We start from the raw sequence: 25,880 nt of genomic DNA, 5'->3' as shown, positions 1-25,880 counted from the left end.
ACAAGCTGGAATCAAGATTGCCGGGAGAAATATCAATAACCTCAGATATGCAGATGACACCACCCTTATGGCAGAAAGTGAAGAGGAACTCAAAAGCCTCTTGATGAAAGTGAAAGTGGAGAGTGAAAAAGTTGGCTTAAAGCTCAACATTCAGAAAACGAAGATCATGGCATCCAGTCCCATCTCTTCATGGGAAATAGATGGGGAAACAGTGGAAACAGTGTCAGACTTTATTTTTCTGGGCTCCAAAATCACTACAGATGGTGACTGCAGCCATGAAATTAAAAGACGCTTACTCCTTGGAAGGAAAGTTATGACCAACCTAGGTAGCATGTTGAAAAGCAGAGACATTACTTTGCCAACAAAGGTTCGTCTAGTCAAGGCTATGGTTTTTCCAGTGGTCATGTATGGATGTGAGAGTTGGACTGTGAAGAAGGCTGAGCACCGAAGAATTGATGCTTTTGAACTGTGGTGTTGGAGAAGACTCTTGAGAGTCTCTCCAAGGGACTGCAAGGAGATCCAACCAGTCCATTCTAAAGGACATCAGCCCTGGGATTTCTTTGGAAGGAATGATGCTAAAGCTGGAACTCCAGTACTTTGGCCACCTCATGCGAAGAGTTGACTCATTGGAAAAGACTCTGATGCTGGGAGGGATTGGGGGCAGGAGGAGAAGGGGACGACAGAGGATGAGATGGCTGGATGGCATCACTGACTTGATGGATGTGAGTCTCAGTGAACTCTGGGAGTTGGTGATGGACAGGGTGGCCTGGCGTGCTGCGATTCATGGGGTCACAAAGAGTCGGACACAACTGAGCGACTGATCTGATCTGATCTCTGATGAACACACATGCAAAAGTACTCAACAAATCATTAGCCAATTGAATTCAACAGTACATTAAAGACTCATACACCATGATCCAGGGGGATTTATTTTGGGGATCCAAGGATGGTTCAATATGCAAATCAATTAACATGATAAACTACATTAACAAAATGAAGGATAGAAACCTTAAGATCATTTTAATAGATACAGAAAAAGCATTTGACAAATTCAAAATCCTTTCACGATCAAAAATTCTCAAAAACTGAGTAATGAAAGAACATACCCAAACCTAACAAAGGCTAATTATGAGAAACCCACATCCAACATCGTACCCAAGTAAAAAGCTGAAAGCTTTTCCCTTAAGATCAGGAACAAGACAAGGATCCCCACTCTTGCAACTTTTATTCAACATAGTACTGAAAGTCCTAGCCAGAGAAGTCAGGCAATAAAAAGAAATAAAAGACATCCAAATTGGGAAGAAAGAAAGTAAAATTATCTGTTTGTAGATGACACCTATGGAGAAAATCCTTATGACTCCAGCATACAAACAATAGTGTCAAAAAGAATCCATTACTTATGAATAAATTTAACCAAGTATATGAAAACTATGTACACAGAGGACTTTAAAACATTGAGGAAAGAAAACACAATGAATGGAATGATATTATGTGCTCATGGATCAAAAGAATTAATAGTGTTAAAATATGCAAACTAGTCAAACAATATACAGATTCAATGTAATCTCTACCAAAATTCTAGTGGTATTTTTCATAGAAATTGTTTTAAAATCTACATGGAACCACAAAACATCCTGAATAGCCAAAGTATACAGAGCAAGTACAACAAAGCTGGAAGCATCACATTCCATGATTTCAAACCAGATTACAAAGCTGTAATAATCAAAACAGGATGGTACTGGTATAAACGCAGACATCAATCAATGGTACAGAACAGACAGCCCAGAAATAAACCTATAAATTCATGGTCAATTAATTGACAATGAAGTCAAGAATACACAATGGGGAAAGGACAGGCTCTTCAGTAAATGCTGCTAGGAACACTAGACAGCCAAATGCAAAACAATTAAACTGGACCCCTATGTTATCCTGTATATAAAAATCAACTCAGAATGGATTTAAAGACTTGTGAGTAAGACCTAAAATCATAAAAGATCTAGAAGAAAACACAGGGGGTAGATTCCTTCACATTTGTCTTGGTAATGACTCTTGTGGATCTAATACCAAAAACAAAGGCAATAAAAGCAAAAATATTTACATAGGTGGGACTAACTAAAAAACTAAAAACTTCTGCATAGCAAAGGAAACCATCAACAAAATGAGAAGGCAACCTATGGAATAAGAAAATATTTTTAAATCACATATCCAGTATCAAACATATAAAAATGATACAACTCAATAGCAAAAAAAGATAAATAACCCAATTTTTAAATGGATAAAGGCTATTTTTAACAGATTTTTTCCAAAGAAAACATTCAAATGGCAATAGGTGCATGAAATAGTGCTCACCATAACTGATTACCAGGGAAATGCAAATTAAACTATGAGATATTACCTCACACCTGTTAGCATGGCTATTATCAAAAAGACAAGTAATAACAAATGCTGGTAAGGATGTAGAGAAAATGAAACCCTTTGAAGGAATATAAACTTGTATAACCACTATGGAAAACAGGTGGAGGTTCTTCAGAAAATTAAAAATAGAACTATCATGTGATCTAGCAATTCCACTTCTGGATATATTCAAAGGAAACAAAAACTGGTTTGAAACAGTTATATAACGTAGATTTCAACCATATGCCATTCTGAAACAGGGGGCAGAGGGATAAATAAGTAGAACACAGGAGAAACTTCAGGCAGAGAAACTACTCTGCATGATACTATAATGGTCAATACATGACATCATGCATTTGTCAAAACCCATAAAACTTTATTATATAAGTGAACACTAATGTAAATGATGGACTTTAGTTAATAAATTTAACAAAACCACTACACTAATTCAAGACATCAATGCCAAAATTACACAAAACTGGGGACTATCTGATAAAGACTTCAAAGAAACTATAATAAAAATGTTCCAGAAAGTCACAGCAAACACTTTTGGAATAAATGGAAAAGACAGATTAGTGTAGCAAAGACATAGAATATACAAAGAAAAAATTAAATAACACTTTTAGAACTGAAAAATACAATGACCAAAACAAAATTTTTTAAACACATGATTGGGTTCAATATGATCACAGAGATGACATGTGAGTCACGGAACTTGATGATGGATCAATAAAAATATACCAACCCAAAAAACAGCAAAATAGAACATGAAAAAAATTGAACAGAATCTCAGGCAATAACAGAACATTTAACAAATCTTCATGATACTGCAGTTCCTGAAGAAGAAAAGTAAAGAGTGTGGTGCAGAAAAATATTTGATAAATAATGGCTGAAATGTCCCAAATTTTATAGATACATAAACCTACAGTTCAGTGAATTCTCCACTGGAATAAACCCAAATAAATCGATGCCCAGACACATACACACAAACTGCTGAAAACTAAAAGAAAAACCTTGAAAGGAGCTAGAGTAAAATAGTTAGTTACAGGGTAAAATGACTCATATTACTGTGAATTTCGCATCAGAAACCCTGAAGACCGGAGGGAAGAGTCACAACCTATTTGAAGTGCTGAAAATAACAGTCAATCCAATATCCAGCAAAAACATCTTTCTGGAATTAAATAAAGACATTCTCAAGTGAGGAGTACTAAGAGTAGCCGTAGCCAGCAGATCTGCTATATAAGAATTGCTAAACAAAGATATTCAAAAAAGAAAAGAAAATCATACAAGGAAATGTAGACTACCAGGAATAAAAGAGAAAAAATAGTAAATATTGGGAAAATGCAATGGATTATTCCTTTCTTCAGTTAAAATGTATTTCATAGTTGAAGCAAAAATTACAATATGGTCTGGAGGAATTTAAATTAGTCTAGATGTAATATATAAGACAACTACAACATATCAAAATGTGTGTGGTTCTGCCAAAGAAGGACTTAGAAACAAATTTAGCACTGAATACTTTACTACAAAAGAAAGATTCAAATAAGTAAGTTTCCATCTGATGGAACCAAGGAAAGAACAAACCAAACCCAAAGCAAATGGAAGAAAGGAAATAAAAACAGAAATCAGTGAAATTGAAAACCGAAAAATACAGTAAAGCCACAAAACCAAGAGCTGTTTCTTTGAAATGACCAATAAAATGATATCAAGACTAACAAAAGAGAAAACAAAGAGAGAAAAACAATCCTATACTAGGAATGAAAACAGAATGTCACTATAGAAACTAGTATTAAAAGTATAAAACACAAGTATTATGAACAACTCTATGGACAGAAAGTTGACAACTTAGATGAAATGAAACTGCTTAAAAATCACAAACTACTAAAAGTTACCTGAAATGAAACAAATTAACCAAATAAGTCCCAGATGAAATCAAGTTCTAAAACAAACATTGTTCAGAAAAAAAGGTATCTCTAACCCCAGATGGCTTCACTGTAAAATTCTACAAAACACATGGAAAAGAAGTAACATCAATTCTGTATACTCTTTTCCAAAAAGCAAAAATGGAGGGAATAATTTACAACTCATTTTATGAAGCCAGCATTACCCATAAAACCAAAACCAGACAGAGATAGTAGAGGGGAAAAAAAAGCATAAAGAAAGAAAGAAAAAGAAAACTACTCAGACCAATAGCCTTCTCTCATGTTGATGCAAAATAAAAAATAAAAGAAAAGTTAGAAATTAATGTCACCTACCATATTAAGAATGTAAAAAAACCCAAATGATCACATCAATTGATGCAGAAAAAGTATTTGACAAAATCTATCCATTCAAGATAAAAACTCTCGGACAGTAAAGGACAGCTTCCTCAACTTGAAAAAGAATATCTAAAACAACATATAGCTAGTATTATTATAAATGATGATGGGCTGAATGTTTTCTCCCTTAAACTGGGAACAGCCAAGGATGTCCACTCTCACCATTCCTACTCAATAAAGTGCTGGAAGCCCTAGGTAGTGCAAAACGTCAGCAAACAAAAAGTACACAGACTGGAAAGGAAGAAATAAAGTGGTCCCTACTCCCAGATGATATGATTAACTATATAGAAAATTCCAAAGAATCTGAAAAAAAAAAAATCCTAGAACTAATAAGCAAGTTTACCAAGATGAGGTCAACAAGCAAAAATCAATTGTATTTTTATACACTAATAATGCATAATTGGAAAACAAAATTACAAAAGCAGTATCATTTTCAATAGCATTAAACATTTCAAAAGAAAAGAGAAAAACATATATACCTAACATTACACGTACAGGATTGATATGCTAGAAGCCAAAACAGTGATGAAAGAAATCAAAGACCTACAGAAATGGAGAAAGATACTGTATTTCTGAATTGAAGACTCAACGTATCTTCAATGTCAACTCTCCAAAATTTTGTCTCTGACAAAAGAGAGGCAAAAATATTATTGAAAACAAATACACAATATACAACTCTGGCAGAAAATGTAAAAAAGGAAAACAATAGACTTCAAGGGGGAAGTGAACTTAAAATAAACACAATTTGAATACACAAAAACAGTGGAGACAGAATGCAGGTTATAAGAGAATAACAAAGCTAGCAAGATGTTCAGATCAGATCAGTCGCTCAGTCGTGTCCGACTCTTTGCGACCACATGAATCGCAGCACGCCAGGCCTCCCTGTCCATCCCCAACTCCCAGAGTTCACTGAGACTTACTGGTACATATTTTCACCATTGTGTCCAAGACTACGGCATATACACATTCTGATTTTTTTTAATTTACTAAAATCACCACACACAAAATGAGTTCTCATACGATTGGGGAAAAAAATCTTATTCTGGATAATGCTGTTAAATCCCTTCCAAATATAAATTCTTGTTAATTGCATATTCAACTTTCAGTTCAGTTCAGTTCAGGTTGCTCAGTCATATCCGACTCTTTGCGACCCCATGAACTGCAGCATGCCAGGCTTCCCTGTCCATAACCAACTCCCGGAGTCCAACCAAACCAATGTCCATTGAGTTGGTGATGCCATCCAACCATCTCATCCTCTGTCGTCCCCTTCTCCTCCTGCCCTCAATCTTTCTCAACATCAGGGTCTTTTCAAATGAGTCAGTTCTTCGCATCAGGTTCCCAAAATATTAGAGTTTCAGCTTCAAAATCAGTCCTACCAATGAACACCCAGGACTGATCTTTAGGATGGACTGGCTGGATCTCCTTGCAGTCCAAGGGACTCTCAAGAGTCTTCTCCAATACAAAAGTTCAAAAGCATCAATTCTTTGGCACTCAGCTTTCTTTATAGTCCACCTCTAACATCCACACATGACCACTGGGAAAACCATAACCTTGACTAGACAGACCTTTGTTGACAAAGTAAATGTCTCTGCTTTTTAATATGCTGTCTAGGTTGGTCATAACTTTCCTTCCTAGGAGTAAGCGTCTTTTAATTTCATGGCTGCAATCACCATCTGCAGTGATTTTGGAGTCCAGAAAAATAAAGTCTGACACTGTTTCCACTGTTTCCCCATCTATTTCCCATGAAGTGATGGGACCAGATGCCATGATCTTAGTTTTCTGAATGTTGAGCTTTAAGCCAACTTCTTCACTCTCCTCTTTTACTTTCATCAAGAGGCTTTTTAGTTCCTCTTCCCTTTCTGCCATAAGGGTGGTGTCATCTGCCTATCTGAGGTTATTGATATTTCTCCCGGCAATCTTGATTCCAGCTTGTGCTTCCTCCAGTCCAGCGTTTCTCATGATGTACTCTGCATAGAAGTTAAATAAGCAGGGTGACAATATACAGCCCTGACTTACTTCTTTTCCTATTTGGAACCAATCTGTTGTTCCATGTCCAGTTTTAACTGTTGCTTCCTGACCTGCATACAGGTTTCTTAAGAGGCAGGTCAGGTGGTCTGCTATTCCCATCTCTTTTAGAATTTTCCACAATTTATTATGATCCACACAGTCAAAGGCTTTGGCATAGTCAATAAAGCAGAAATAGATGTTTTTCTGGAACTCTCTTGCTTTTTCCATGATCCAGCAGATGTTGGCAATTTGATCTCTGGTTCCTCTGCCTTTTCTAAAACCAGCTTGAACATCTGGAAGTTCACAGTTCACGTATTGCTGAAGCCTGGCTTGGAGAATTTTGAGCATTACTTTACTAGCATGTGAGATGAGTGCAATTGTGTGGTAGTTTGAGCATTCTTTGGCACTGCCTTTCTTTGGGAGCTTTACTTTGGAGCTTACTAATTATTATAGTATAATCAGTTATCTTCAAACTCTTTTAGTAATGAAATGTTTCTTTTCAGCCTGATAAAAAGATTAGAACAATGGAGAATGCTCAGGTTGAAACATGGGTGGAGGGACCAGAGCCCCTACTCGTTTTACCTGTATATTTGGGTTCCATAGAGACCAGTATGAAGACCTAACAGGTGACTGATTAGTCATTTCCTGACTTTGTTTATAATACCTCTAGTTATATTTGTAACATGTTCTTCTTGAATATCTGCTAGATTTTCTTTTTTTTTTTCTCTTTTCTCTAAGGAAAAAAAACACAACACTAGCAATCTGGCCATATCAAATTCTATCATTTTATTTTCACTTGGTTTTATCTTGTCTAGTTCTCATAATGATATTTTACTCTAGAACATAAGATAATTTTTTAAAATGCTCATCTTACTCTTTGCTTACATGTGCATGAAAAAACTTGATTCTTTAAAATCTTAATATTTTATTGTTTTCAGGTATTTCTCTTTTGGCAAGTAGTTATGGGGTTTTGGTCAATGACATTCTTTAATAGATTTCAGACAGTTTTTTGTCTAGTGTGGTAACTGGCAATTGTACTGCAGTCCATGGGGTCACAAAGAGTCGGATACAACTGAACGACTGAACTGAACTGTACTGAACTGATTGTAATACAATTATGATATGAGGGCAAGATGGTTGGACAGCATCACCAACTCAATGGACTTGAGTTTAAGCAACCTCTGGAAGATGGGAAAGGACAGGGAAGCCTGGCATGCTGCAGTCCCTAGAGTCTGCAAAGAGTCGGACACGACTGAACAACAAATAACAAGTTATAATACAACACTCTGCAAATTTATATTATTGTTATTCTTTTCTGCTCCCCTTCACTAATTATTTACTGGTTGTGGTATATATTACACATTTTATTTTATCTTATAATAGACTATCTTTCAATCCATTTATTTCTCACTCCACACTGATATACTCTAATTCAGATGTTTTCATTATTATTAACTAAATACATTTTGAGCTTGCCTGATGAGTTGATATATAACAACTTTTCTGTTTAACTCGTAATCCTGTAAGTCCTAACCACAGTTCTTGAACTATTTTAGAAATGCAAAATGTATTATAAAATTATGTCCATAACTCCAGTTTGCACTCAACTTTTTACTTTGTATCATCAATCTTTTCTCAATATTGTAATTCATTTATCTCTTGGAAGTCTTATTCACTTACATACTTTCAAGTCTACTTTATCTTTGTGGTAATCTGTTATAAAATCATTTCAGACTTCCTAAATCCTCAAATGTTTCCTTCTCTCTTAAGAGGAATTCAGTTTGGCCAAATAGTATACTGGAATGATAGCCATATTTCTCTTAGCTCTCTTTCTATTGTCAGTCTATGAATTAAGGGCTGAAGTAGTTATTGAACTCCCTTCCTGAAATTATATATTTTATGTTTAAAAAGCTACTATGTAAGAGTTTTGGCTCCACTCTCACTTTTTGAAACACTAATATTCATGATGAAATTAGGTTTCAAATAAGGGAAATCTTCCTTATATCATTCCACATGGTCTCTATTTTGCAAGTCTTTACATTTTCATATAATATTCTTATTCTCCAAAAACATACTAAATAAACAGATAATAGAACCATTATGTTTTTCTTCTTGATGATCTCTTTACATCATTTTTCTGTGGCTTAGATTTATTTTGCTTGCTTATTAATAGCAGAACTAACTCTTTGTTCAGCTGGGTCAATTCTTTCCTTAAAGCCTTTATCCATGTTTTAGTATCTCTCACCATCTTTCAGGATTTCACAGATTCTCAGGGTCAGAAGGAATTTAAAGGTCCTTCCCCAAAAACCTCTTATTTTTAACATAGATTCCATAATACATTCAATTTAAAGTAGTTAATTTCAGAACATCTGTACTTGCTCAAATGTTTTCTACTGGAATGAAAATTCTAGTCTCATGGAAGTCTTACAGCTTTTCTTCTTCCCCTTTTCATCACACAACAATGGTCTGTTAGATATGCAACTTTGTTTGGCTTTCTTTTTTTTCCTTGAACCTTTTTTTTTTTTTTTCCCAGTTTTATTTATTTATTTATTTATTTTACTTTACAATATTGTGTTGGTTTTGCCATACATTGACATGAATCCGCCATGGGTGTACATGTGTTTCCCATCCTGAACTCACCGCCCCCCCCACCTCCCTCCCCATCTCATCCCTCTGGGTCATCCCAGTGCACCAGCCCCAAGTACCTGTATCATGCGTCGAACCTGGACTAGTGATTCATTTCACATGTGATAATTTACATGTTTCAATGCCATTCTTCCATATCATCCCACCCTCACCCTCTCCCACAGAGTCCAAAGGATTGTTCTATACATCTGTGTCTCTTTTGCTGTCTCGCATACAGGGTTATCGTTACCATCTTTCTAAATTCCATATATATGCGTTAGTATACTGAATTGGTGTTTTTCTTTCTGGCTTACTTCATTGTGTCTAATAGGCTCCAGTTTCATCCACCTCATTAGAACTGATTCAAATGTATTCTTTTTAATGGCTGAGTAATATTCCATTGTTTATGTATCACAGCTTTCTTATCCATTCGTCTGCTGATGGCATCTAGGTTGCTTCCATGTCCTGGCTATTCTATGGCTTTCTTTTCATTTGTCTTGAAGTGTATTGTGTGGGGATTGTTCAGTGGGTTTTACTACTTTTCCTTCTACCATCCTCCTAACACTTTGTAAGACAGAAGGTTTATATAACTAATATTCCATCCTCAACTGTAATACAGTACTCACATTTGATACTGGAAATCTATGTCAGAAGTGTAACACATAATCCTTTAATAGAAACATGATGAAGTGTAATGAAGAGCATTTTTCTTCACATTCTCCAGAAACTGAAATTAATAACTATCACCAAAAGTGCTCAGTAACATGCCCTCTAATGCAATATTATACTTCATTCATTCTTTTCCTTGCTATGTATATACTGGCAAGAAAAAAGTATCAAAGCATGAAACTAGCATTACAATATCTAATAAGTATCACTTCGCCATTAAAAACATAAAGATTTGCCTGTATATGAAATGTTATAGTTTTTTCATAAAATCATCTATGGGTACATGATAAATATTGGTGTATAATATGTTGGTGGTGGACAGGGAGGCCTGGCGTGCTGCAATTCATGGGGTCACAAAGAGTCAGACATGACTGAGCGACTGATCTGATCTGATCTGATAATAATATGTTGACTGAATAATTTTTTTAAACTATACTTATAAATATTTTGGTATATGAACAAATTCTATAAAGAAACATATTCTTTATCAACATTTCACTTATCCAAGTATTTGGGTTTTTTTAATTTTCTTAAAAGACTTAGTTTCCTAAATAGTATATCTTTTAATTATTACCCAATGGAAAAAAGACATGCCAAAAACAATTTAATATTTGTAAAAAAATCTATTTTCACATTATGCTTATTAAAGTCTGTCATAGGGATTTAAAGAGGCTTCTTTTGATCTCCTTGTTGCTTATTACCCTCAAAACAAATGCATAATATCCCCATAAACTCGACATACTTATTTTTATTTTTGACATACTTATTTTTAAAAAGCAGAAAAATCTAATCTTTCCCATCAGTTTGTATGCACTATTGATTGATTATTCTCACTTTTTTTTCATAAAAATATTGTTTGTTCTAGGTACATTTTTAGTATATGTATTTTTTCTAGTTCTTAACATTAGATTTACTATAAATATCAGATGTACTTTCACAGATTTTGTGAAAATATTAAAAACATATCACGAATGCTCTACACCTCAAGTTGTCAATCTGAATGAAAATGACACTATTATCAGCATCAGCGCTAACATATTTCTTAAATTAGCTGCCAATACTATCAATTAAATATTTCAGTTATTTTAGAAATGAGCATGTCACAGGCATGTCATTTGTCATTATTTTCTCTGGCTAGTAATAAATTCAGAGTGTTCTTTGACAAAAGACACCAACCAGGAGAGCAGAGAGACCCGAGTTCAAATGGAGATGGAAGACAATTAGACAAATTACTTAAAATTCCTAGGCCTCAAAACTGCCTTGTCAAGCTGCTGGGAGAATTAAATGAAACAATCCATATGAAGCATTTAACACAGAGCTTGGCACACACTGAGTAAAAGATTCTATTAGTAGTGGATGAGGATGAAGTTTTCCTAAAAAAGGTTTCAGAAACTATGCCTGGCAGCATGCCCCAGACACATATGACTCATCTGCTAGTCTCTACTAGGGATTCTTGCTTTCATTCCTTTTCACTGCTCTGTGTCTTGTGTTCACGGCCTCCACAGTGAGGCTTTGGTTAACATCACCTCTGTGAATTTCATTAGGTGGCCTTCAGAACAGCTACAATGGATGCTAAGCTAAGCCTTCCATGAGCCTCTTTCACACATGTTGTAGCTTCCGATTGCTCTTGCTTGATATAAATTTGCGGGAAGCTGCCTTTACTCCACACTAACCATAGGAGAGAAAAATGGCCAGTGTCTCTGGGGAATAATTAACAAAAGACAGTTTGTTTCATCTTCATGATAAAATACAGCACTCTTATTAAAAGGCAAATTCATCATTCCCAAAAGTTAAATAGAATGGCACTTTAAAAGTAATTCCAGCTGATTAAATTTAGGGTTCTGAAAAAAAAAATTAATTCATGAATATACTCTGAATCTTTCATTTGATTTTAAAATGTATAAATGTTCATTTAACTTTGAGCCCTTGCCTCTCAGTGTTCTATTCTGAGCTAGTCAAACAAGTGGTAGCAGGCATGCTGGGCTCAATAATACTGCCTCTCATATTTAAATACTCTTTTTCACTTGGATTGCAAATTAAAGACAGTCTCCTGAACACTGACACATTTTCAATGATTGATTTCGCAAAACGTGTTGATTTTTCCTACACTGTTTTGCCTCTGTGTGTGTCAACTTTGGCCTTCTTTTCTTGCTCCTTTGCAGCACTGCTGTCTCTTTGAAGCCATTGTCTGTCTGATATTAAAAATGGACATTGAACCTCATGACTAATTACACAGAAAATTCCTGATCTCAAATATAAAACACCCATGCCCAGAAACTATAACAAAAGCTTCTGACTATGTGCAAAACTCTTAATCAAATCTTTCATTCACTTGGATTAATAGAAATACCAACAATTTATTTTCCATTAAAGTTGTGTTTACATTCTTTGAAAAGTAGATTTTTGAAATATATTTACATGCCTATAAGTCAATCCATTTAACATTAAACCCCATCTATTTTCTCCACAAAAGTTTATACTTGCTGTTAAGGCTACTTCAATTAAGTGCTACTCTGTAGAACTGTTTCATTCTAAACACAAAACTTAATGTTTAATCTTAATGTCCATTTTTTTTTAACTCTCTCTGTGCTGTGCATGAGCAAAGTAGACTCCCTCAGTAAATCCTATAATCTATGGATTAAGTACATGGCTTCTTATATTTAAAAAACATACTTGGAAAGAGAATGAACAGAAACTTATATCCCCTCAAGCTCCCCAAGATAAATAAAATAAGGCCTCTAACTCTAAAAAGACAGAACCTTACACACATGCCACATGTTATAGTACCAACAGCACAAGATTTCATCTCAGATAAGCCAACTGTTGGGAAAATTATTTTTCCCCAACAGACTAGTTTTAATTTAACCAATCATTTTTTAAGCTATTATGTATCGGGCCTTGTCGAAGCACTCTGAGAGAAGGCCTACAAGGAGTTTATAATCTAGTATTGGTGGAGAGTAAACAGTATACAAATGGCAATCATAGGAAATAAGATAAGCACTGCGAAAGAATGTATTACAGGAAGGAACAAAGAGCAAGCAAGAAAAGTTGTGGCTACTCCCCTGCTTGCCTCATTAGCATGTTAGAATTTTCATAAGGCCTACCAGCCACCATTTGTTTCCACCAGTGATCCTAGCAACAGACTCCCCTAGCTCTCAGTCTACTCAATCTATGGACTCTGCTCAATTCGGCTGCTGTTCGCCTTTTTGTAAGACCAACTCGCCTCTGTCCCTAGTTCTTCATCTCATGCAGTTACCAACTGCAGTAAATGCATCACATGCCACCACATGACTATTTTAGGAAACCCTGCAGTGTACCAACTGGCTAGGGCAACCCTGGGCATGAAATTTTAGTTGCCTGAAAACGATGTTTCCGAATGGAAAGATGAGAGGAGGAGGAGAAGGGAAGTAGCCATACTCCTCTTAAATGGCCATGATACCTAAGCAGAGCAAGTTGGAGTAAGGTCTGCATGAGCCAAAGCTTAGAATTTCATTGCTTTTGTTGGCTCATGTCACTTCTTTAATTAATGTCACTTTCTCTGGTTTAATATCAGAGCAAGTGACAAGAGTGCTTCTGGATGAATTGTGTTTTCTGAGGACTGTATGGCATACTCTCCCGCAGTCTGACGGAGGGACGTGCCAGCTTTACTTGGCAGTTACAATGCACCAGCTTTAGTTTTAGTAGTTTAATTTGTGGCAGTTATATGTTTTGAATACGTTGAAGTATTCACAATGGTCTCATGGAATCTGCTCCATAGATAAAGTTTACACAGTGGAAAAGAAAAAGCAATGGCTATAAGGCGATTACAAAAAGCTTCTCTTGGCCACAGCTGGTCTTATAGGCATGCTTGTAAATTTAAGAGCATTTAGAGAATACGATTAAAGTGATCACAAGAAATGATGCCCTTTTTTTTTTCATTTTTGCCCAGTTCTGTAGCTGGTGTGAGACGATCATAAGGAATATGATATTTAGAACTCAATTTTATGCAAAATCCATTATTCAAGAAGTGAAGTTTATATACATGATAGACATGCAATGAAATAAATGTTAGAATAGGAAGCTTTGTTACTTATGCATTAAGTCGGTTCTAACGTTTTGGTAAACTAACATTTTATTGATATAAAATTCAAAAAAATTTCTGCATTTAGAGAAAGGACTAAACTTTTCCCTTTATTAAAGATCTTTCTGTTTCAGATTGAAGTAATCTGAAGGTTTTTAATTTGGAGTTTTTCCTTCATCTCCTTTATACACTTTTGTGAAGCCTCATCAGCTCATGCTGAGAGCTGCCACCAAGGAGTTCTTCCAAACTTTACCTGCCCTTTCTAAATTTAGGGTTCTTTACTGCAGCAGGTTGAAGATCTGGCTTTGAATGCACCTGGCTCTGCTGGAGAACAGAAATATTCATCTCCACTGAATGCATGCTGCTTAAGTGCTGGAGGCACTTGCAGGAGAGCAACTCTCACTGGAAACTTCATTACAATACTTTTCTCTTCCCTACATGATGTAGTAATTCTCATTCACCAAAGATAGAATTTTGCTTGACACTGCCACAGGAGCCTCTGTTTGACTTTCAAAATTAATCAACCTCTAAGCTGGAGTAGAAATGGCATGTCCTTTAACCTTAAGCACAAAAAGCTCTCAACAGACTGCAGTTTTTATATCCCTGGATGGGAGTTTGGGCCCCTGATACTTAAACTTGATGCACATACTGGGTTTCTGGCATGCTTTTGCCCATACCCATCTGCTTGGCTGGCACTGTGCCCATTCAGAAGGTGTGATGCCAGTTTCAATAGGGCATAGGTGCCAATCAAAGATGGGCTTGGAGGGGCAGCATGCAGAATGCTGCAAAAGTCAGCTCTTCTGCCAGAAGATCCTCCTGTTATCATATAATGCCAATGAAGGGCCACATGCCTCATTGCCTAGGATCACACTGCATCTGTAGATGTTTCTGGCCTTCAATGGATATCATTCTACAGAATCTTTTCCCTCAAGTATTACTTGATTGGAGATGTTAAAGCAAAGTCTTCCTGACTAAATGAAGTCAGGACGACTTTCTTTTTCCCTTTTAAAAAAAACAATGGAAACCTTCAAAAATTTTCTTAAAATAATTGCTGAGTTTTATGTCCTTCCTCTTAAAATGCCCTTTCATGTAGAAAATTGCATAATGTACTCAGTTCATGTAATGGAGTTACAAGGGACAAACATTCTGAAGATGCACGAATTGCAAAACCAAGTATGTAAGCACTGTAAGATCCATGAACATTTTTGAATCATTGTTAAGTGAGGAGGGTGAACAAATTTTCATCATCCAAATAGCTAATTTCTAGTGAATACTCCTATTTAGAGCTTTAGAGTTTCTTAATTTTCTTCTCATTTATTTTATAAACATAGATATTCCTGTTTCTTAATGAAGACTACTTCCTACTCTTCTTCCATACCTAAAGAAAAAACCTAAAACACTTCAGAAGCTAAACTCCATTCATATTTCATAAGGAAGCCAGAAGCTCCCGAAAGTTGAGAGTTTTTTTTTTTTTTAATTGTGTGACAATAGAGGTGAACTCATTTCATGAAGAAGAAACTTCCCTATAGCGATAGGCTTCAAATTTAAAAACCTTGACCACTGAAACCACTGTAAGATAGTAACAGGTGCAGTGGAAGAGACATAATGCATAAATTATTGAAGAACAGAGCAGTTTGTAAATCTTCCCTTAAGGCAAAAGAGTCTGACAGTAGAATGCTGAAAATGAAGACCCATAATATAAAATATGTTAAAAAGATCGGACACTTACAAAAATGAAAAAGACAAGCAAAGACTAAGTGAACCTTAGGAGAATGCTTCCTTTTTATACAAAGAATCCAAACTTTTGCAGGTATTTAGATTTCTTAGCCGGAGAAGGCAATGGCACCCCACTCCAGTACTCTTGCCTGGAAAATCCCATGGATGGAGGAGCCTGGTGGACTACAGTCCATGGGATCGCACAGAGTCGGACACGACTGAAACGACTTAGCAGCGGTAGCAGCAGCAGATTTCTTAGCTGGTAATTAAATGAACTCTGTGCTTTTAAAACACAAAATTAACAGCCAATGGTCAGCACATACAAAATTAAAATACAACTTCTAGGAAATTTAAATTCTTATGAAAGGTACAACACATTTATTAAATTCACAAAATCCCATGCAATCTCTTCATCTGTTGAGATGAAGATAACTCACTTATCAATAAGTGAGTTAAACTTTGACAATATCTACAACTCTCATTTACTCTATTTTCTCTCTGCCCCATCCCACAAAGATTTCTTCTGTTTTTAAAGAACAAAATTGAGCTAATCTGAGAGGATTACCCAAGAAATGTATAGCAGTCACTTGATCTAAACATTTATCCATGAATAAATGATTGATCTTAATGCTTCAAGAATTGATTTTAGTTATAATAACATTATTTATAAAATATAATGCTCTTGATTATACCAACTGCTGCTGCTACTGGTAAGTCACTTCAGTCGTGTCTGACTCTTTGTGACCCCATAGACAGCAGCCTACTAGGCTTCCCCATCCCTGGGATTCTCCAGGCAAGAAGACTGGAGTGGGTTGCCATTTCCTTCTCCAATGCATGAAAGTGAAAATGAAGTCGCTCAGTCGTGTCCGACTCTTCAAGACCCCATGGACTGCAGCCTACCAGGCTCCTCTGTCCATAGGACTTTCCAGGCAACAGTACTGGAATGGGGTGCCATTGCCTTCTCAGGATTATACCAACTATTACCTCTTAAACCTTCAGCTGGGAACTAATTTATCTTATATACGACAGTTTCTAGTACAAGTTATCCTTATTTCATATTTATTTCCTTCTTCTCACCTCCAGGGTATCATCTGCAAAATTTCCTAGTAACTATTGTGGTGGGGGGAGAAGGCAATGGCAACCCACTCCAGTAATCTTGCCCAGAAAATTCCATGGACAGAGGAGCCCAGTAGGCTGCAGTCCATGGGGTCACTAACAGTCAGACATGACTGAGCGACTTCACTTTCACTTTTCACTTTCATGCATTGGAGAAGGAAATGGCAGCCCACTCTAGTACTCTTGTCTGGAGAATCCCAGGGACGGGGGAGCCGGTGGGCTGCCGTCCATGGGGTAGCACAGTCAGACACGACTGAAGCGACTTAGCAGCAGCAGCATTGTGGTGGGACCACAATGTTGCACTGTGTTAGGTCAGATTAACTGCTTATCTCAAAGTCTTCTCTATAAAACACTGCCAAAATAACATTTAACACAGCAATATATTATGAAGCAATGCATGTTTTAGTAACTTTATTTTGTTGCTAGCATTATCATTAGGCTCTTCAGAACATAACTCAGCATACCTTAAAAATCAATCCATTCTAGCTGACTAGAAAGTTGTTATTGTTTAGTCACTAAGTCCTGTCTGACTCTTTGCGACCCCATGGACTGTAGCCCGCTAGGCTCCTCTGTCCATGGGATTTCCTAGGCAAGAATACTGGAGTGGGCTGCCATTTCCCTCTCCAGGGGATCTTCCCGACCCAGGGATCAAACCAGCATCTCCCACACTGGAAGGCAGATTCTTTATCACTGAGTCACCAAACAAGAAAATACAATAAATAAAAACCACACAAAAAAATGTTTTTCTATTTAGATAGAAGTCTATTTCTTTATCAATAAGTGAGTTAAACTTTGACAATATCTACAACTCTCATTTACTCTATTTTCTCTCTGCCCCATCCCACAAAGATTTCTTCTGTTTTTAAAGAACAAAATTGAGCTAATCTGAGAGGATTACCCAAGAAATGTGTAGCAGTCACTTGATCTAAACATTTATCCATGAATAAATGATTGATCTTAATGCTTCAAGAATTTATTTTAGTTATAATAACATTATTTATAAAATATAATGCTCTTGATTTACTGTCAATAAAGCATATACAGATTTTATAGTTAATTTGTCTCAAGTTTTTATGACTAAGAGTGTTATGTTTAAGATTACAGGCTGGAGTTAAGGGTGACATCTATAATTATGGAAAAAAAGCAAACTGGCTTGTGTGGGTTTAGTGGTCCAACTTCAGTAAATAACTGGTAAACATATAGCCTGTGCTTAATATTCCAAAGATGCTAAATGGTCATGGCTCTGCTCAAATTCTAAAAAATAAAACTTCTACAGAAAAATTATTCTATCATTTGTTACTTCCTCCTCCAGGGGATCTTCCCAACCCAGGGGTCAAACCCACCTCTCCTACATTGGTAGGCAGATTCTTTACCACTGAGCCACCTGGGAAAGCCATATAAGAAGACTTTAAAGGAATTTGGCTAAAGTTTATTAGCTATATATATAAATATTATATATTTAATACAGTATATTAAAAAAATCTGTTTTTCTAGATTTTTGACTAATTCTGAAACATAGTACCTTTCATATCTGAAACATAAGACAAAGCTTATGTGAGAACTTTTCACTATGTCATCATGGCTACTACTGTAAATTGAAATGGGAAAAACATACACTTTGGCAAGTAAAATGTCATAGATTTCCACTGACATTCTCTGTTTCTCAGTTTTACCACATTTAGTAGCTAAGCCCATCACAGTCCATGGGAGGACAAATGGAAAAACCCTCCCATACATGTCTTAGTCACCGTGCTAATCTGAGCACCAGACACCGAATTTCGAGTTCAGCTATCACTGAGAATGAGACGTTCTAAATAAATAAATAAATTCCAGTGAACTGCTTATCAAGTTTCGAATTCTTTAAAAATACTACCTTAATCATTGCAAGTATTACTACCTCAATCCTAGAGGATAGAAACAAAGATTCCTGAATAGATGAAAGTCACTCGGTTCGCAAAAGGCTCAGGTCAAAATCTTAAGCTGTAATTTATGAAATTCCCCAGTTTGCTTGGTTCTGTGTTATACCTAGCACTAAAGTAAAATTCAAACTCTTAGTTCTGTCTCCTGAAGTTTTAGAATTTTTTTTTCACTTATTTGATCCTGAGGTTACTGCAAGCTTTCCCATTCCCTGAAACAGTTTCCTTTCTTCCTTTTCCCCTCCTCTCTTTTCAAATGCAAAGGAAGAACTTTGTTTTATGTTCAGACTTTCTTTTCCCTCTTATTACTACTTCTGTTACTGCTACAGGAACATTATTTCTCCAAGTTGAGAGTAAACACAAAACATCTCTGCCCCTTCCCCTTTACTTCTTGCTGACTACTGAAAGGCTTTGGCTATTGATCTCAAAACTACAGGACAGTTGCACATGCACAGATGAGTCAGTCAAGGCGGTTAGTCTCTTCTCAGCCTTAGGTGACAAGTGCTGATGAAGCGTCTGCTCAAAGTGTATCTGGAAAATATAATGCTTAACAATGCAGTTGGACACAAAGGTATTAGGGAAACCTGAACTGGCAGGCTACTTCATCTATACAGGAAATGATGAGAACCATGCTAAAATGCAAAACATGATATAATTTCATATGGATTGTCTCAGCTTGAAAATAATACGTAAAAACTAATTTTAACAAAGTTATTGCTGACAGCATCTCACTGAAGAGCTGAGATTATAATTATGAGTGCCACTTTTGATAGAACAGTAACAACATTTGCAACACACAACTTTTCCTCAAAATAGCTAAACATTTCTTTAAAATCTTACGCCAATCACATACATTTGCTCATATATCCAGGATCCAGGTTCTAAAATTAGTAGTGGGTACTTCATAACTATGAAATCTTGAAAATTGTTGCAAACTAAATATTATTGAGAAAAATTAAGTAAAAAATATGTGCAGTACTTAGATTGAAAGAAGCAAGGTTTTTTTTATATAAATCACATGACTAAGCCTAAATTCCTAATTCCACATGCCTAAATTCCTTTTTCAAAACAGGAAACACACAAGTAACATGTATACACATATATGTATGCATACACACACATTAAACATGCTGTTAAATTTAAATACATATTAACACATATAATACTTACATTTAAAAAGAGAAAAGAAATAAGACTAGCACAATCAATACTTTTCTGTAGTTCTTTGAAATTACTCAAAATAATTCAAACATTAGAATAACTGTAAGCTATGCAATCCAAGGCTACATCCAAGCCACATCAGAAATAACTTATTCAACTCCATTTCTCTGACCTTGAGTCAAGACAATATACTAGACATCTTAATGCTCATCTATACAAGAGAATTCATCAATTCAGAATTTCAACCAACAATTAATTCTTCAAAGAATATACTCTCTGTAGACTCCAAGTCCTCTCAGGGTCTTTATCTGCAACATTCAACATGGTAGCCACCACCTATAGGTAGTTATTGGGCCCCTAAAATGGGACTAGACATATCCTGGTTTAGTCCCATTTAACTAAAGAAGTGAAATATTTCCTTTTAATATTAATAATGTGTTGGAATTATACTTTAGATATATCACATTAAATAATACATATTATTTAAATAAATTCCAGCTGCTTTTTTTTTAATGTGGCTCCTAAACAATTTTACATTCCATATGTGGCTTGCATTACATTTCTGTTACACAGTGCTGCTTCTGTCACTAAATCCAGTACTTAACATTTTTCAAGCAAGTTCAAACCCTTTTAATAGGGAAGTAGTTCTTTATCTAACCCACACTACACTTTTGTGTTGGTCTTATCTTCCCAACTAGATTAGACACTCAGGTGATTAATAAGAAGTTACTTATTCACTGTATTTCACCCATTTATTCGATACTACAAACTCAACTTCATTAGAAGAGGAGCTTAATCCTTCAAGATCCATGAAATACATTTGCACGAGAAGGGTGGTAGAAATCAGTTCAGTCGCTCAGTCATGTCTGACTCTTTGTGACCCCATGAACTGCATGCAGCACACCAGGCCTCCCTGCCACCACCAACTCCCAGAGTTCACTCAAACTCAAGTCCATCGAGTCGGTGATGCCGTCCAGCCATCTCATCCTCTGTCGTCCCCTTCTCCTCCTGCCCCCAATCCCTCCCAGCATCAGTCTTTTCCAATGAGTCAACTCTTTGCATGAGGTGGCCAAAGTATTGGAGTTTCAGCTTTAACATCAGTCCTTCCAAAGAACATCCAGGACTGATCTCCTTTAGAATGGACTGGTTGGATCTCCTTGGAGTCCAAGGGATTCTCAAGAGTCTTCTCCAACACCACAGTTCAAAAAGGTCACCCTAAAATATGCCTGTTTGGCCAAAGAATTATTTTGAACTAAAGGCACTTGAAAAATAGCAAATGCCAGGAAAGGCTTTCTCTGAACTCTCTTTATTTGGCTAAAGACAAGAACCCCACCCTCCCACACACACACAGAAAAAACCCCCACAACTCAACTGTTTTAAATTGTATCTAGGAGAGCTTCATTAACCAGGAAAGACTGACTCATCACAGAAGAGATTAGAAATTGACATCACTCCCAAACTTTGTTACAGACTATCACATCACAGCCCCCATCTACTCTTCTACAGACCTAGTAATGTCTCTTAAAAATCATGTACTGTCCCTTAGTAAGATGGCATGTAAGCTCTCAAATCTTACCATGCTTTAGGATATTTATTCAACTATTTTTCCCCCTGTAATATTACTGTGTACATAACATCAAAAAATTAATATATTTGTATACCTTTTCTCCTGTTAATCTTCCTTCTATCAGTTTATTTCATAAACCCAGATATTAAACTTAGGAGAGCAAAGGGAATGTCTTTCCTCCCCTGTACTCTAAAATATTTAATAAGGAACCCAAGATTCTTCCAATGAAGGCTTTTTTTACCAACTTCTTAAACGCCTCCAGACACAGATGTAATAAGTCAATATATTTAGAATTTCTCCTTGAGAGGATTTTTTTTTCAATCACTAATATTCATCTTATTAATTAAATCTCATCTTGTAATGGATATCCTTTGATCCTTAAAACTATAGATAAAAGTTTTTTTATCTATAAAAAACTTTTGTTATCCCTGAACAATCCTTTTAAAGTCAATGTGATTTAAAATATTTTTAATGTAGTATAAAAACACACTCAACTTAGGTTCCTTACTTGTACCAAAAAACACAGAAACTATATTTAAGTGTCTGTTAATTATCCTAAAGATAGCACATAACTAGTACCAATCTAGATGTACAAGAGAGAAGTTAATTCATTCCACGCAATAGATGGCCTTGGAGTATTAAGACCCAGTTCTCTAGTGAGACCTAGTGAAGAAATGACCAAAACCTTATACTACTTCAACATTAATGATTAAGATTCACAAATGGAAAATGTTTATAATCATAGAGTTGTGTTCTCTTGAGTCATAAAAACTGATGTTTCCAAGAAAACACACTCTCAAAACAGAACATTAACCATTTGTCTGGCAGATTGTGTAACTGTGCTCTGAAAAGACTTTCTAAGAGTCATTTAGAAAGACATGGACAAGAAGGGACTAGGATCAGTAATATCTTGAACCTAGCATAGACATTCTACTAAACACTACCTATCTTCATATAACTTACATTTATGAATTCTATTTTATTTCAATTTTCAAAATATTAAGAAGTCACAGTCACATACATAAGAGAATCTGGTGATTTACACTTTACCTAAATATATCAAACCAAATCCTCCAGAGCCAATCAGCTTGCCCAGCACCCATTGTTTTCCTTCCATGTCATCCAGGACTGTGCCTTCCGGAAGTGGAACAGGAAGCTTGTATTTCTCTTTTCTTCTTGGTGGCATCACTTCTGTTGACAGAAGGGGTGAGGCTGTGATTAAAAATAAAAACAACAACAAAGAAAGCTCCACTTAAATACGTTTCTCAAAATGTCTTCTATGGGGCACCTTCCCAGAAATTAGGATTCTGAAGTCAACTGGGATTGGGAAAGCCCACATATTATATTCAAACTGGGGATTCACCAACATTACAATATTGAAATCGAAGAGACACTGATACTAAAAAAAAACAAAGTGTATTGAACCTCACTTAACATTTCCAAAATTCAGTTAGGGGGTCAAAATACCTATTAATCATTCAGAACACACCTTAAATGAGTTAATTTCCAACTACAAAGAGAAAATAAATTTCATATATATGAAAATACTCCTTTCATTGAGAATGCTAAATGTCAAATGAAAAGCTCTTCAGTCACTAGAAAAAAAAAAAAATGAAAAGCTCTTCAGTCACTAGAAAAAAAAAAAAAATACAGCTCTTGGCTGAGATAACATGGACAGTGGCAACGTATGTCATTATCAAACCCAGCAACTGATACAACTCAATAAATATTGGTTAAATAAGCCCAGGATTTTCATGGATGTGTAACTAAGTAGAGCACTAAGCCATTGTGCAGTTACTTTTAAGGCTACCACACTACTGTTTCAACTTCTTTCTGCTTCTCTCTACCCTGTCCCTTCCCCATTATCACCGAAGTGAAAACTGCCTTGCCTTAGAAATTTATGCAGCACTACCAAAAACAGTGTAGAAACGCCATAGAATAGCCACACAATTTTAACCAATTAACTGTAATTGTACATAGGTTAGTGAATCTTACTAGAGACTTCTGAGTAGGACTAGACAATTCCTTAGGGAAAAAAAAAACACAAACAGCATGTAAGCCTGAAACCAAGTGTGAAGGTAACCACAATCCTCCAAATAGTTTCAAAGAATTTTTTTTAAACCTGGTGAGTGCCTTCGAAATGAAAGTAGTCTTCATTGTATAATCTATCCATCTTCTGAATGAAGTTTCTGTTCCTTCCAGTAGGCTTTCCCTGCTTCACTTATATTAACCCAATGCCCTATCTTACTCAGCAGCAACACCCGGGTAGAGCAATATTCACTTGTCCTCCTAACTCGAACACAAAAGAAGCTGGGAATTCATAGAACAGTGCCCAAAAGAAGGAAAAGTTCTGACCAGTACTTTATACTGGGGGCTTCTCTGGGGTCTCAGACAATAAGGAATCTGCCTCCAATGCAGGAGACCTGGGTTGGATCCCAGGGTCTGGCAGATCCCCTGGAGAAGGGAATGGAAACCCACTCCAATATTCTTGCCCCATGGACAGGGTAGCCTCGTGGGCTACAGACCATGGGGTTGCAAAGAGTCACACAATTGACTGACATTTTCACTTTGTATATACTGACCAATATCTTGACTTTGAATACTGGTGAAGTGAAGTGAAGTGAAGTTGCTCAGCCGTGTCCGACTCTTTGCGACCCCCGTGGACTGTAGCCCACCAGGCTCCTCCGTCCATGGGATTCTCCAGGCAAGAAGACTGGAGTGGGTTGCTATTTCATTCTCCAACACTTATTTGCTGATTTAAAACCTTAAGTCTTCAGATAACAACTTTTCAGCAGGGTATACATTCTCCATCAGTATGAAGAAGATAAAAACCGTTTGGGGCAAGTCCGTGGCAACAGGACTTGAGGCCTGAAAGGTGTCTGTACAATGAACACCCGCGGCATGGATCCAGGGTTCAAGGCACAGGAGGAAGCGCCAACCTCCTCTCAAGGCAAGTCCCAGACAAGCTAGTTCCTGCTGTTTCAGGGCCCTCCCCGCTAGGATGAAAAGTGCTTAACCTGAGTTTCCGGAGACAAACCGGTACCCAGAGGCCTGAACCCAAGCCGGGACTGGGCTTGGGGCGGCCTCGGAAAAGGACCGTGACGGTGGGGCCAAGGGCGGGTCGGCGCGGCCCACCGCCCGCCTGACCCCTCGGCCGTCCAAGACACCCCCGTTTGGCTTCCCACCCACCCGACTCCCCACTTCTTGTCACGCCCAGGGCCGACCCGAACCACCGGAAGCCCGCCGGCGTACGGACTCTCACTCTAGCCCCTCTAGGCCGGTGGAAAAAGAAACCCAATCCTTTTTCCAGCCTAACTTCCCCGCCCCGCGTTTTGGGCAAACGCATGGGGAAAGGGCGCCAGGATTTCGCGCTGAGTTTTTAAAAAGTCAGAACCCACCGCGTAAGCAGGGAACCCGCCCAGGCCCGGCGTCTCACTCCGACAGCAGCTCCTTCCCGGCCTAGGACGCCGCGCGGGCGGGGCAAGCGGTACGCGGAAGTGCGGGGTCTCGCCGCGACTCCCAGGACCCGGGGACCGGGGAAGGTTTGCCAGGCGCTCGGCCTGCCCGGCGCCTCCCTTGGGCCTCGCGAGGCCGGGCGGAGCGGCGGGCCTCCAATCCCGCGGGGAGGCGGGCCCGGAGCCGGCGCGGCCCTCGGTAGGGGCCAAACTAACTTTCTGCGCCTGGGTTCGCATCGCTCACCCAGGACGGAGACGCCGGCCCGGGGTTCCGCGGAACCTAGCCCAAGCCCAGGCCCGGGGGCAACCGTAATTACTTTAAAACGTCAAAAACATTTTCTAATTTTTTTTTTTGTCTGTGAAGTGGAAATAAGCCTGCTGCTGCTGCTATGTCGCTTCAGTCGTGTCCGACTCTGTGCGACCCCATAGACGGCAGCCCACCAGCTCCCACGTCCCTGGGATTCTCCAGGCAAGAACACTGGAGTGGGTTGCCACTACCTTCTCCAATGGATGAAAGTGAAAAGTGAAAGTGAAGTCGCTCAGCCGTGTCCGACTCTTAGCGACCCCATGGACTGCAGCCCACCAGGCTCCTCCGTCCGTGGGATTTTCCAGGCAAGAGTACTGGAGTGGGGTTTAGGTTAATAACATTTGTTAAATTAAAAAAATTATTCTGGCATTTCTTAAAATGATAAGGAAGACTTTATTAAAAACTCTTGCAATAGAATGTAACCATTCTACCTCCCCCCAACCCCCGCCCCGCCCTGCCCCGCCCCCAATCCAGGCTGGCACAGAGCATTGTAACATTGAGCATGGATACCTGTGTATGTATTGCTGAGTCCTTTCGGTGTTCACCTGAAACTACCACAACTTTGTTAA

The 25,880-nt window shown here is 37.5% G+C and overlaps 1 protein-coding gene across 3 annotated transcripts in view; it reads right to left on the bottom strand.

Moving 5' to 3' along the window:
* VRK2 (VRK serine/threonine kinase 2) overlaps positions 1–25,188 on the bottom strand; it is a 108,611-nt gene extending 83,423 nt beyond the window's left edge. The window contains exons 1-2 of one of the 3 annotated variants that reach the window (XM_055540169.1): positions 24,948–25,188; positions 22,600–22,740 (exon numbers count right to left, since the gene is read on the bottom strand). In XM_055540169.1, coding sequence (XP_055396144.1) covers positions 22,600–22,735 — 136 coding nt within the window. In that variant the 5' untranslated portion in view covers positions 22,736–22,740; positions 24,948–25,188. Of the gene's footprint in view, positions 1–22,599; positions 22,762–24,947 lie in introns of all 3 variants that reach the window. The other 2 variants (XM_055540168.1, XM_055540167.1) reach the window with 2 other exon arrangements.
* Between the last annotated feature and the right edge of the window lie 692 nt (positions 25,189–25,880).

The sequence above is a fragment of the Bubalus kerabau genome, chromosome 11, assembly GCF_029407905.1.
Source record: "Bubalus kerabau isolate K-KA32 ecotype Philippines breed swamp buffalo chromosome 11, PCC_UOA_SB_1v2, whole genome shotgun sequence".
Taxonomy (NCBI): Eukaryota; Metazoa; Chordata; class Mammalia; order Artiodactyla; family Bovidae; genus Bubalus; species Bubalus kerabau.
The sequence above is the reverse complement of the archived record's forward strand: the minus strand, read 5'-3'. Positions and strand labels throughout refer to the sequence as shown.